Source organism: Meleagris gallopavo, chromosome Z (assembly GCF_905368555.1).
Source record: "Meleagris gallopavo chromosome Z, MGAL_WU_HG_1.1, whole genome shotgun sequence".
NCBI lineage: Eukaryota > Metazoa > Chordata > Aves > Galliformes > Phasianidae > Meleagris > Meleagris gallopavo.
Window position 1 is genome coordinate 27,084,103 of NC_139435.1, and position 13,572 is coordinate 27,097,674.

Here is a 13,572-nt window from a genome sequence, read left to right on the forward strand (position 1 = left end):
AGTGCTCCGTCTCTTTTCCTGAAGAGATAATAACTTATTATGGGAGATCTTGAAATGCTGTTGCAGAGAAATCTTATGTTATCCTAAATGTCTGGGTGGATTATTAATATGGCATCATGTCAGGTGCTCTTTTTCTCTCACTCACTTCAGATAATTAGTTGAAACTCAGCACTCAGTAATACTGCCTTTGTTAAATGCCTGCAGCATGAGGTAAGGCTATAGGATTAAGTCCAATATTTTGTAGTTTCACATGAAGTGTAGCAGGGAGCAGCATTCAAAAGGAAAAGACTAGATTACTCACTTTTTCTCTTCTTTTCACCCAAGCGCAAGTATATTAAATTTAGATGAGCTTTTACTATGACAGTTATTAGGATTGACATGATATTCATGCTTGTGCCAGGCTCTTTCCATACAGATCTTAACATATTCACTCCTGGTTCATTTCAAGTACAAATGGGCCTGAATTAAGTTTTTGCTATGTTTTTATAAACTTCCATTACCCTGCATGCCAGCAAAAATCTGGAAGAGAGAATGACATTCTTCCTGATTTTGGGGCGAGGTTTTCCCTGTTTCCCATAAAGAGTGAGTTTCACAGTGGATCTCAGTGTATTAAATAACTGTAACAATGCACCAAGGAAGGCTGTGTACCTGGCACTGCTCTCCAGAAATGTGAGACAAAGAATAGGGAGGAATGAAGGAACCAGGACCACAGAATGCAAAGCTCTCCTTTGTAATAAAATTTGTTAAGTCAGTTAAGTCACAGAAGAAAAGATATAAAACTCTGCTTTGACAAAACAATAGTGTCCATGGTAACTTGCTGCAAATGGGTACATATGGTACAGTGCAATTGAGAATCTATTAAGGGCTTAGATCAAGTTGGAACAAGGCTCCCAGGCATTGTGAGCTAATCACTGTGACTAAGACAAAATGAGAAGGAAACAAACAACGACTGCAGGACCCTTCAGTTTAGAAGCAGCCTATATCTTCCAATAAGTACTAATAGTTTGTGTCTTAGATAATGTTTGCAATGGATTGATTGTTGCAAAAACTTTGCATTCTCCTCTTGTTTTAGAAAAGAACCTTGAGAGTTTTGAAAAGAAAAGGCTTTAATCAACTGCTGTGTGTCCTTCATGTGTGTCTGTACGTACATACTACATAGATATTGTAGGCATACATGTAGGTATATTGTACTAAGAATGTTTTCATTCTTAGCCATTTGTCCTGAAGAAGTCATGCTCATGAGACTTTTGAATTAACATTAACAGATAATTTCAGTTGTTTATAATCAATTCCCTTTTTCTGCTAGCTTGGAATAATTACAATTCTGCTTCCAACTGAAACCTAGTTATTAAAACCCCTTAGTTCCAGGCTGAATGTTTATGACTCTTTTCAAGTGGTGAACTAGGCTGTAGATCTGTTGCCTCCTTTGTTTCCCCTTGATTTTTTAAAGGAGGTGTGATTACAACACAGTTGTCTTTTCAAGAACAGTGATGTCTCCTACATAGCATAGCAAGCCACAGTTTTTACTTTCCACTCACCATGTCGCAATCTCTCCATGGATTTTAGGAAGAGCAGTCTAACCCTAACCATTATGCTTTGGATTTCAAACAACACTCCAATCTTAATACTACAATTAGATTAAACTGGATACAGATTTCATGTCTGCCTTCAGGTGATTCAATTATAGCATCTTTTGAGCAAAGTACAAAAAAGTATATGAAATGTGAGTGATTTTTATTTCTTTCAGGTTAAACTTCAATGTAAATTCAGATGCATTATTTTCAGTCAGGGCATACATACTAGGACATCTTCAGTTATCCTATTTATCCCTTCCCTGCCCACCCCTCATCTCCTTCCTCCCCCCTCCCCTTCCCCTTCCCTTTCCAGCAGAAAGGAGGTAAGTTTGCCCTCATTCACAACAACCAGCAAGCCTGGCAAGCCCTTGGTCCAAAGAAACGTAAAAACTACATCTAGTCATAATTTCAACCAAGGATCTTTTTTTCTCAGCTAACAGACTTCACCATGCATATTGACTTGAGCAACAGAACAACAGCCTTGCATGCGGTTATACTTCATTTAGTGAAAGACTTCACAACTCCATCAGTAAAGCATGTCTTACCAAGCTGTAAAGCTCAACTTCCAGTGCAAATTCTGCATCTAACAGCTTCTGCAGGATATCTAAAACCAGCTGTAAATAGCAGAAGAAGTGTAAAAACAATTAAGAGTAACACCAGATTACAGCACTATCCTTTTCCTTCTTGTATCAACTTCAAACAGCATTTACCTTTCTGAGGTAATCTGACTTTATTGCAAATGATGGTTCAGCTTTGGTTAGAGTAATTACAGTAGAAATTACTGATATTTTTCAGATGATATTTCAGCAGCTTCTCTAAAATTAATTTAGTAATTTTAATATGGTTTCTATTAAATATGTACCAAGACCAAAAGATCATCATTATATGTAATGCTTTTCTTGAATGTCTTAGTGTAGAAACAAAAACGAAAAGTGAAATTGAAGCTTGACATTCTTTCCTTGTCATCTGGAGAAGAACTGCAAAATATGGGTCTGGCAGAATGCAGTTTCAAAGATTTGAAATTGCTAGGCTAAAAATTCCCACTTGAAAGGATTTTTTTGACTCCTCACGGGTAAAAATCAAACCAACCATGAGTAAAGGTTTAGTGCTATCATAGTGCCATCTAACAGTATTCTCTGAAGAATAAGCCATTCCACTGTTACTACTTTAACAACTTTAGCCAAGGATTATCACTCAGGCAACATTAGTTTAATTTGCATTAAAGTACAATGTCCCCTCCCTCCAACTGCAGATAGCTATGGCAGAACTATACCTGTGCACTACACAGAGTAGAGGGCTAGCAAGCAAAATAACAGTGCTTTCAGTCTTGTCATGATCATAGATATGTCAATCACATTCTAGCAAGTTTTTTTTTTAATGTATTTTTTAGTGTTTTGGTGTTTTGTTTTTGTTTATTCTTCATTCTTTCTCTTTCTCTTTCTCCTTTCTCTTTTCTCTTTTCTATTTATTCTTTTTTTTTTTTTTTTTCCTTTCTATATTTTATTTTTTTTTCCCCAACAGATTTATGCTGATATTTTCAGAGACTGTTAAGGGAAATTAGAAGACCAGGTCACCTCTATTTCCCCCAGTTTAATCAATCTTACTGGTCCCATAGCTGGAATAGCTGAACTTGGGTTATTTACCTGTGTTGTCAAGCCTGCAGGGGCCCACTGGTGGGCAGGTTCAAGTACATTTTTTTGAGGAAAGAAAAAATGTATGATATTAAGGAAATAGTTACATTTCCATCGTCTATCTACAGGTAATGCTTTATTCTGTGTATCTAGTTGCAACCATGCATGAGGTTTGTATTTTCTAGTTATAACAAAGGTATGTAGGAACTTTTAACTAGACACAGAAAGGCATTCTTTGTTACAGTTCACTGAACTAGTCCATCTCATTTGTGAATCATTAATGATACTGACTGCTGGGTAAATTTACTTTGGCTGTAAATCTATTGACGGCATGGGAAGATGTGGTCGAATGATTTTTCATACCTTCCTTCTAAATGAAAGCATTATACTTTCAGGGAAGACAGACACAAAATATAAATTAAAATTTTGGAAGTAGACACAGCAGTCTTAAAAATCTAGCATTTTTCATTCTATAGGATTATCACCATTCTATTTCCTGTACTTTAAATTTCAGTGAGTGAGTATATGAAGTCATATATAAACTGCCCACTTTAAGACTGCTGGTTATGTGAGAAACTTCTTTATGCTACTTCTTGAGCTGGCTTATTTACAATGGTTAACAGATAGGGTTTTAAAATGCTTTTATACAACAGGTACTTCGAAGTGCACTTAATGATATTTTGAGTGATAAAGTAATCAGGGTAGGAAACAGCAAGATCCTTATAGAGTCAGAATATGAAAAAGTATCATAGCATTTTCCTGATTTGCTTGAGGATCATAGGCTAGGAAAATTGTGTTTTCATATGGAAGTAGTCACTCTAAGTTCCGACACAAGACATATTTTAATTAGATGTAATAAGTAAGAATAAGCTTAGAATGTTGTGTTTGTTTGCTTGTTTTTTTTTCTTAAGATCTTAGTTGTGTAGCAAATGGAGCTTTATTAAACTACTTTTAATCAGGATGCTTTAGTTATGAATACAGGAATAGACTGCAGCTCTGGCCCATGTGCATGGAAGAACTGTAACTAAGTATGAACAATTTCTGTCTCATGACAAATGCTGATGTTTCAAACAGGGTTTCCACTAAAAAGATAGGACTGAAAAAAGAAACATCAATACTTCATAGAATAAAAAATTCAGTCTACTTGCATTCAGAAATGATGTGTTCTGCAGGAAGTTAGTTGTCATCTAGTTTCTGTACTATTTTGCCACAGGAGAGGCTGCAAGGCATCATGAAAAAATGATCCAGCACAAGCAATCAATCCAAGAAAAGCGCATAGCTTTGAGGTATTTCATGTTACAACACACTGTGTACAGAACTGGTATACTTCTCGTTTTATGGCCTGTTTCTACCAAGGAAAAAAAATGAATGGTGAAACATAAAATTTAGCAAAACACAGCTCTTCAGAGTAGCTCACAGTATTTTCTAAGCCATGGGACAAGTTTCTTATATTAAACTAAGATGTAGTATGAGAATTCCCTGAATAGAGGTGATTTCTGGTAAACTACCTCTAAAATCACACACACACACGTCAGTGAATGTTGGCTTACTAGTTTTGGTTCTGTTCATGTTTGACTCAGAGCCAACCTTGCTAGTAATTCTGTAATAAAATCAACTTTGATCATTACTTTCAAAGGGCTTCAGAAACATATTTTTCTCCCCATTTTTAGAAAAATATTTGACCATTCCTCTCCCTATCTTTCACTGTTATTGCCACTTCAATCTTCTTTAAAAATGTAAGTATATTTGCATCAGAATAATTTATGAGTTTTTATTTTCTTCTTAGATTTCTAGTCTAATTTATGGATGTGGTAAGAGATAGTTTCTGTCTTCATAATCATGCTGGATTTTCTGAATGTGTTTTGGACAGTGTAGACATTAGCATACATTAACTTCAGTCTCTATCTTTAGTTCTCTAAAGAGTGCATAGTAAAAAAAAAAAGCCCTTTCCTAATATTAGATGCTTTGAAACAATTTCTCAATTGCTAGAGTATGTTAGAAACACTGCTGTAGCCAAACAGAAAGACAGAATTATGTTTGATAAAGTTGGAAAACTATGTTAAAAAAGAAAACAATAAAAATTATCATTGCACAAAAATGGAATTAAATGTTCCTATTTTATTTGTGCCTCCATAAGGGATGTAAATGTACAGAGGCATACATTTATCTCTCTAAATCTCTAGCCCCACTGTAAGTACAGTTAAATCTAGTCTTAAAACTCTTGCCCAAGTATCATTTAGAAGAAATATCTGAGTTATATAAATTTTTCCATCTGTTCCTAATTATTCTAATGCACACAAATACTAGTAGTGAAGGACAATGACTAGAGCAGTCATCTTGAGGGCATTTCAAAATAAGTCATTCTAATAATCATATTATTGAGAAATATTTTCAGTTTTATTTTGTACTGTGTCCATACACCCTTCTTCTTACCTTTTACATAAAAAAAAAAGCAAAAAGGATAAAAAATAACTTATGATTATATGAAAAATAACTGTAACAAATCAGAACATCAGAAAAAAGCATAATTAATATTTTTAAAAATTTATTTTTCAAAGTATATGACAGATACGACTTTAGAACAAATATCAGCCAGATATATAGTATGGCAAATGGACTTCATAGACTTCATAGCTGTATATGTAAATATGTATAAATATATAGAAAAATTTATTCCCACTTTCTCTTCTCACCAAAGTGCTTTGTGTAAAAACTATTACACAAGATGCTGCTTTCTGTACAGAAGGACTTTTTTTCTTAAATAAAATCCCATCCAGCTAATTTTAAGTTGTTGACTTTAGCTTTACCTGATCCTAAAAAATGGAAAAGCATACAAAAATTTCACAGAACAGACAACAGAAAGTGCTATTTGAAAAATTTTGCTAGAAAATTACACAAGGAAAAGAGGATAAACAGTTAAAATGTAATTTTTATATTCACATATATTCAGAGAAAGTTGAAAATACAATATAATTTGACAGTGTCTGGAATGAAATACTTCAACATCCAGTACTAGTAAACAGCAACACCTATGTATAGCATGTATAAATATATGTATATATATACATAGAGAAGGAGTTTCAAATACATGCACTTCCACGCACTCAAGCATTCACACAAATACCCAATGTGCTATCTGAATTTTCAGATCCAGTATAGACCAGTATAGATTTCTAATGCAGTGAGTCTGAAAACAAAGAAATGTATGAAAGAATGATTGTACATAATTTCATTAGAATATTATTTAATGTCCACAGTCTAAAATAACTTTGTCACTTAGATATGAATCCCTTTTGAAAATTAATATTATCCAGCAACTAGAAAAAACAAAAATCACTGAGGCACAAGTATTTGCAGGTACATTAACTGGCACTACACTATGTATTTTCACCAGCACCTTTTTTTTTTTTATAATATGATAAACATAATATCCTACTTCAATATTCAAAATACATGAGATAAAATATGGTTTTGTTGTTTTGTTGCTGTTTTTTTTTTTCTTTTTTTTTTTAATACAGTTGTGCTCAGTAATATATTAGTCTTCCAAACTGAGTCTGGCTGGAAAAAGAATAATGAAATAATCATTAAGAATCCCCTTTGTCTATGACACATAAGTAAACAATGGCATACTATTTTATAGACCAGTAGCCCACAGTTTTGTGCTTAATTAGACTGTACAGCTCCTTTTTAAGACTAAGGATCACAGAAAACTGTGCACTGTATAGGTATATATACAAGTTACATAACCGTGCATATGAAAGAATGAATGAATGATTTACAAAACTTTCAGATGTAACTGATGTATGTGAAAATCACATCCTTTTTGAACTCTGTTTTCCTGCTTTTCACACATAAGTTGAAAGCCCTCTCCTCTCTACTGGACAGATTGTGCTATCAGATACCAAAAGAAATATTAAAGAAGTGTTAATAATCAAGTTGGTCAGTAGCAATACTTCAGTACTGTAAACAGCAACTGACAAATTCTGGAAAATCTTGTGGTTAGGAGAATCTTGAAGCATTTCTACATACACAATAGTAGAAATTTACATATACATGCATCTGTATACACTGGGCCCAGTTTTGCTCCTACTGACTTCAGAAGAAACAAGTGTAGTCCTACAAGCTTGAAGTGCCCAGCAAGTCTAGTTACTCCTGCTGAATCAAATTATGCATGTGCAGAGATGACAGAGTAGGCTTTAAGACAGCACACAGTTAAACCTTTACTAAAACACTAATGCAAATGAGCTGTCTTTTTTTTCCCATGTATCTTAGAGTCACAGAATCATTAAGGTTGGAAAAGATTTCAAAGATCATCTATTCCAGCAGTCAATCCATCACTAGTGTGCCCACTAAATCTCTAACAGCCCATCCTCACTTTTCTTGAATACCTGCAGGGATGGTGACTCCACCATTTCCTGGGCAGCCTGTTCCAATGCTTTCAGATAAGAAATGTTTCATGATATCCAACCTGAACCTCCCCTGATGAAACTTCAGGCCATTACCTCTAGTCTTATCAATGTTACTAGGAAGAAGAGATGGGCTCCCACCTCACTACAAGCTTCTTTTAGAGAACTGTAGAGAGTAATAAGGACCCGCTGAGCCTCCTCTTCTCCAGATTGAAGAATTCCAGTTTCTCAGCTGCTCCCTGTAAAACTTCTGCTCCAGACCCTTCACCAGCTTTGTTGCCCATCTTTGTATATGCTCCAGGGCTTCAATGCCTTTCTTGTAGTGAGGGGCCCAAAACTGAACACAGTACTTGAGCTGTGGCCTCACTAGTCTACTAATACTCCCAGATCCTGTTCCAGTTTTCCAGCCTCTACAACACAAGCCTGTAGTGTTGCTTGGAGTTGTTGCAGCAATCCAGCCTGTCCAGATCCCTTTCTAGGGCCATTCTATCCTCAGACAGATCAATGTTTCCTCTCAACTTGGTGTCATCTGCAAAATTAGTGAGGATACATTCAAATTTGTCCTGATCATCAATAAAGATATTAGACAGGGTTGGCCACAATGCGAACCCCTAGTGAACACTAATAATGACATGTCACCACCTGTACTTAACTCCATTCACCATCACTCTCCCTAGGCCCAGCCCAGTTCTTTACCCAGAGTGACTACACCTGACTAAGCCACTGACAGCTGTACTCCAGGGGTCCTGGGTTGCCAGCTTCCCCATGAGCACATTGTGAGAGATAGAGTCAAAGGTTTTACTAAAGTCTAGGAAGATTACATCCACATCTTTTCCCTCATCCAGGAGGCAGGTCACTTTGTCACAGAAGGTGATCATAGGCTGGTTATGTCAGATCTCCCTTTCATGAGCCCATGCTGGCTGGGCCTCATCTCCTGATTGTCCCACACTTGCTATGTGATGCACTCAAGATAATCTGTTCCATTACTTTCCCCATTACTGAAGTTGGGCTGGGAGACCTGTTGTTCCCCATAATCCTGTACCTGTGTATAGAAGCCTGATGTTATTTAACCCAATGAAAACCACATATGGTAACAACAAGACCTACTAATATAAACTGAAGCAGTGACACATTTACTTGTGATGTGAGAAACAGAATAAAAAAGGGAAGAATTTAGTAGGGAATTCTCTGTATTTAAGCCACAATTTTACTTCTTGGTTTAAATAATTTATCTACATGGTTTGCTCATATCTACTTTGCATATATTGAATGAAAATCTCTTATTAAAATACGGAAGCACATATGCTTGTATGTAAGAATATAATTCAGGAATACAATCTTCAGAGGATTACCAGGGTTTGTAAATGTCTGCACATAAATTCATCTATGCAATAGAATAGCAAATAAAATAAGGAATTCGACCGAAACTGCATTCAACAACTCTGAAAAGCTTCTCAGGATAAGAAAATTTGTGCATAAACAATTTTTTTTAAACTGATGAGTGATTTCAGAAGCATATTTACCATCTAGTCAGTGTGTAAGAATCTCTTAATTTTTTTCATCTTATTAAAACAGATTGTAAAAATATTATGATGCAGAGTCTCCACAAAATAGATGAAAATGGATTAATAATCTTAAAAACTCAGTCTTACATGATATTACAGTTACTCTCAAGCTATATATCACCACAGTGATGACATATCTGTACTGCAAAATACTAGTTTTAACACATCTCTTGTGGCTTACACAGGTAATCTAATTTTATAGTACATTATATAAAATACATGAACTAGAGCCAGCCACTGAGTAGAAGACACAGAACCAACAAGTCCCGTTTTACATTTCTAAGTAATCGCAGGGAACATAGCAGACTTAAGAGTAGTACATTTCTTCTTCTTCTTCTTCTTCTTCCTCTTCTTCTTCTTCTTTTTCTTCTTCATTTTTTTTTTTTTTCCTGGAAATGCTATGGATTGCTTTTAAATCTACGAAATTTAAGGAGAAGTATTTTGAATTTTCCTATAGAGTACTACAGCACATACAGCAATAAAGCTCTACAACATAGTTAAAATCAAAGTTAGAACATAATATTCTTTTCTAGCTGTTGTGCTAAATAAAGATTATGTCCATGTACCTTCTCATGTAGTGCATTTAAATATTCTTATAAACTGCAAAAAAGAACTAGGTCAGAAGAAATGCTGGAAAGATATCAATGGCCACATTGTATGGTTTAAATACAGAGGGATGGGAAAATCACCTAAGCCAAGGCCTGTAAGGATCTAGAACCAATGCTCTTTGGCCTCAGAAAGAAGATTCACACATGCTTCCAATGGGTAATACCAGGATGTATGTCTCTCCCTTTTTTTGTTGATGTATTTTTAACTTCAGAAGCACCATATGCAAACACACTTCCAAAAGTTGTGTATCTTTGAAATGCCTGCATTATATTCTGGTTTTACTTTTTTTTTCTTTCTGTTTGTTTTTTGTTTTTTAAAGGAATTTTCTAAAGTTTTCTTCTCAAAGGTTACAGCTATTCAGATTAAGAGGATTATAGCCAACAAACAGTTTTCTTATTCAGTCTTTGAATTCCCTTTGAGAAGTCAAAAAGAACAAAAAAGTAGAGTTGCTGTGCCACAGAAGAGAAGAAAATAAACAATTGCTAAGGTTTTGGCAAAATTTTCTTTCTCCAAATGCTCTCCTCAGACGGCTGCCTGATTACAGGATGAATGCTTGGTGATTTTTTTTCCTCTCCAGTGTGTATGTTTATTCACCAATATTCATACACAGCATTTTTATGGACAGAAAAATTTGTAGAGAAATATCGAAAGGGCAATACGAAATGGAATCAGGTTCTCATTAGAGTTGGATGATTTTAGCCTTCAGTGTAGACAGAAGAAAGCTGAGTGGGACAATGATCCACTGCATTTATTTGTAGGAAACTGCTATCCTCTGGCACGCTGTGGGTCGAATCACCAAAGACACCTGTGGGCCCTGCTGGAAAATCATAAACTGAGAAAATACAGAAATAATTCATTAACTAGGACAACCGTATCACAGAGAATATCCTAATACTTAGACAGAGAATATTCTAATACTTAGGCGGTGAACAAGACATTGCTTCTAACCAAATGGACAAACAAAAAAGGCAAGCTAATGTAGGTACGAAATTAATAGTTACATAACCTACTGTTTACCAAGGGAAGAACTTCAGTTCTATCAGATCTGAATTACAGCAGACTTTATCACAACTAACATTCTCCCACTTAATGGATGCTTCAATTACTATACTTTTTAAAATAAACTTCATGCTTGGTTATTGAGTTTCACCATATTCAGTGAATGATATGTATTGTCAAACTCAATTGCCATAAAGCAGCCCCTTAGCAAAGAAGTTACTAACTTCAGCATATGACAGATGTAAGCAAAGGAATAACTGCTTAAAAATTTTCTTCTTATACTGTGAGGCTCTGCTCTGAAGTGACATGGCTGCATTGGTTCTTCACTGCACTACTTAAGGATAAGATGTGAAAGAGATTTCAAAGCGCAATAACCATTAAGTGAAATCATCCTGTATGGAAAGACAAGAAAAAACAACAGCATCATTTGCAATTAGGCCCTATGAGCAGATTCATTGTCTTGTGCTGATTTTCTGAAGAGAGGTAACTTTCTCCTCTCCAGAGCAGCACATATGCCCCTTAGGCATTTTCAGTTAGGAAGAGACTAAATTAAGTGTGAAAAGAAAAATGTGCACTCAGGCACTTAATATCATGGAAATGTGACTAAATTAATTTCAAAACAGAAAGCAAAATTGAGGGTTTAAGTCATCTCAGGTCCCTGCTGCAACGCTTCTACCAGACCAGAGTGGCTGCACAAATATCACATAAGTCTCAAAGGACTGTATTTCAAAATGAATACACGGAGCTAGTGACTCTCTGACTACTAAAGAAGATTATTATAACCTTGAGAAACCTCAAAAGCATACTGTTTGCATGCAAGCTAGATGTTGCAGTGATCCATGGTGATTGTTCCAATGTCTACCCCACAAAGGTCTGAAAATCACCTCCTTTTTGTGAAGAGTCAACTCTGTCATGACTGTTCCCAGACACATTCACAGCTGAAGCAAATCTAAATACAGAAACTGTACACAACCATTCAGAAAATCCCCAGCTGACATTTACCTGTAATACCAGACTGAGCTGAAAAAGTTCGATGAAAGACACCAAGTCCTGCCTGACCCACTGATGCAGGAAATAAACAGTCTTCAAAGGGAGGAACCATACCGCAAGAAACATTGTGTTGTATGTTCTTCTGAGTGTCAGGATAATGTGGAGGGCAGAAAGTCTGAAGCTGTCCATAAAAACCTAGAAAAATGAAAAGAAAGTGGTCAGTAAAATACCTGGATAGAGATAATAAATGATAATACATGTAATGTTGACCATGAAAAATGAATGGAGAAATCCTCATTGCAGTAGCACAAGGATTTCAGTTATTTTCCAGTGGTAAAGCAGCTTTTATATAATGCTCCCCAAGACTTCCTCCATTTGCTATTAATCCCTAATGCATTTTGTTTCATAGACTTTCTAGTCTTGATTTCTGAGAGCACTAACTGACTAGATGAGATTTTTCACAAGATTTCTTTAACTCTGCAGTTCTGCTGTCTAAACAGGGAACATCCAGTAGCACTTGGCTACTGCCTGAAGAATCTAAGAAAAGAGTTAATTTAAATTAATGGAATGTTACTCAAGGAAAGTGTGAATAAAAAAAGCAGATTCAGTCTTGCTGAAAAATTGAAAAAATGAATCCAATCTTGAGGATCTCCCACTGATGTTCAGACAACTGGCTGATAGTGGGGATGCCTGCAGCACTCTGAAAGGCTGCTAGCTAATGATCCATGGGGCCTGCTGTTTGTATGCACAGGATCAGAGCCTCTCTTGCTCTTCAGCAGAATATGACAAAAGGCCTTTTGGTTCTCAGTAAGAGTAGAGAAAGCATCAGGGAGCTATCCCAGAAGATAGATGACTATAAGTAGAAAGCAGAGAAGATCCTTTTATGGAAGCTTGTATCATGGAATCACAACCTATTGATGATATTTAAGAGGGATATGTCTAAGTATCTCATGACACCATCAGCCCATTTGTTCATTACTACTGATGAGAAATGGAGCATCAACTTCTTAAGAATAAAGACTTAAGAATAAAGTGTACTTTAAAAATCAAAATTTTGTGTTTGTGCACTTCCACACCCTGACACAAACAAACCTTCCAACCTCATATCTCTTTACAGAGGTATACTATGCTTAGAAACTCACAATAATCACAAAGCAGCTCACAAACTTCTGCTGGATTGGGAGCTATGACTGCTGTTTGCTAAAGCTGCGCTGTGTCTATATACAGATGAGGTAAACCATAGATAATATGGATAGGAAAGTAAAAAGGTTGCAGCATGAAACATGCTGTATCACTTTGTCATCTTAAATCTGGGAAGAAACCCTCTGGCTCCAATGTGGTGTTAAAAAGAGGCATTCCTTTGTTCTTCACAATGCACATCAGACAACTTGACAAGCAAGCACACACTCTCAGAGTTCAGGTTCTACATTTATACAGTTAAGACATACATATGCAGTACTTCAGCATATATAGTCACTCTTTTTCAAGGTCTCATAGATATGTGCTAATGTCCCTTTCAGTGTCTCAGTGATATTTAGGGTGGTTAAGTGCCCACCTACTTCTTCCCCTTTTTTCACCACCAACTTAATCACTGAAACCTTTGACAAACTTTCATTCACTTGTCCTCAGTTTGGAAGATTTCCATTGCTTATTAGCCCGTAGTGAGACACTTTTAAAAAACAATGTACGAAGAATCCTTGCATGTTTTGAGGCAAAAGACAAAAGTATTCTATTGTGACTCCGGTACTTCTTGTGAGGCAAAATCATTGAGGCAGAAGGTAAAAGTATTCTGTTATGT

At 35.8% G+C, this 13,572-nt stretch overlaps 1 protein-coding gene across 12 annotated transcripts in view; it reads right to left on the reverse strand.

Annotated features, from left to right (window-relative positions):
* Positions 1 to 5,733: 5,733 nt before the first annotated feature.
* The window catches only part of GLIS3 (GLIS family zinc finger 3), a 159,740-nt gene continuing 151,901 nt past the window's right edge, over positions 5,734 to 13,572 (reverse strand). For 8 of the 12 annotated variants that reach the window (XM_085212631.1, XM_085212625.1, XM_085212620.1 and 5 more), the window contains 2 exons: positions 11,787 to 11,969; positions 5,734 to 10,617 (listed from right to left, as the gene is read on the reverse strand). In XM_085212631.1, coding sequence (XP_085068757.1) covers positions 10,481 to 10,617; positions 11,787 to 11,969 — 320 coding nt within the window. In that variant the 3' untranslated portion in view covers positions 5,734 to 10,480. Of the gene's footprint in view, positions 10,618 to 10,642; positions 11,177 to 11,786; positions 11,970 to 13,572 lie in introns of those variants that run through there. The other 4 variants (XM_085212628.1, XM_085212627.1, XM_085212630.1 and 1 more) reach the window with 4 other exon arrangements.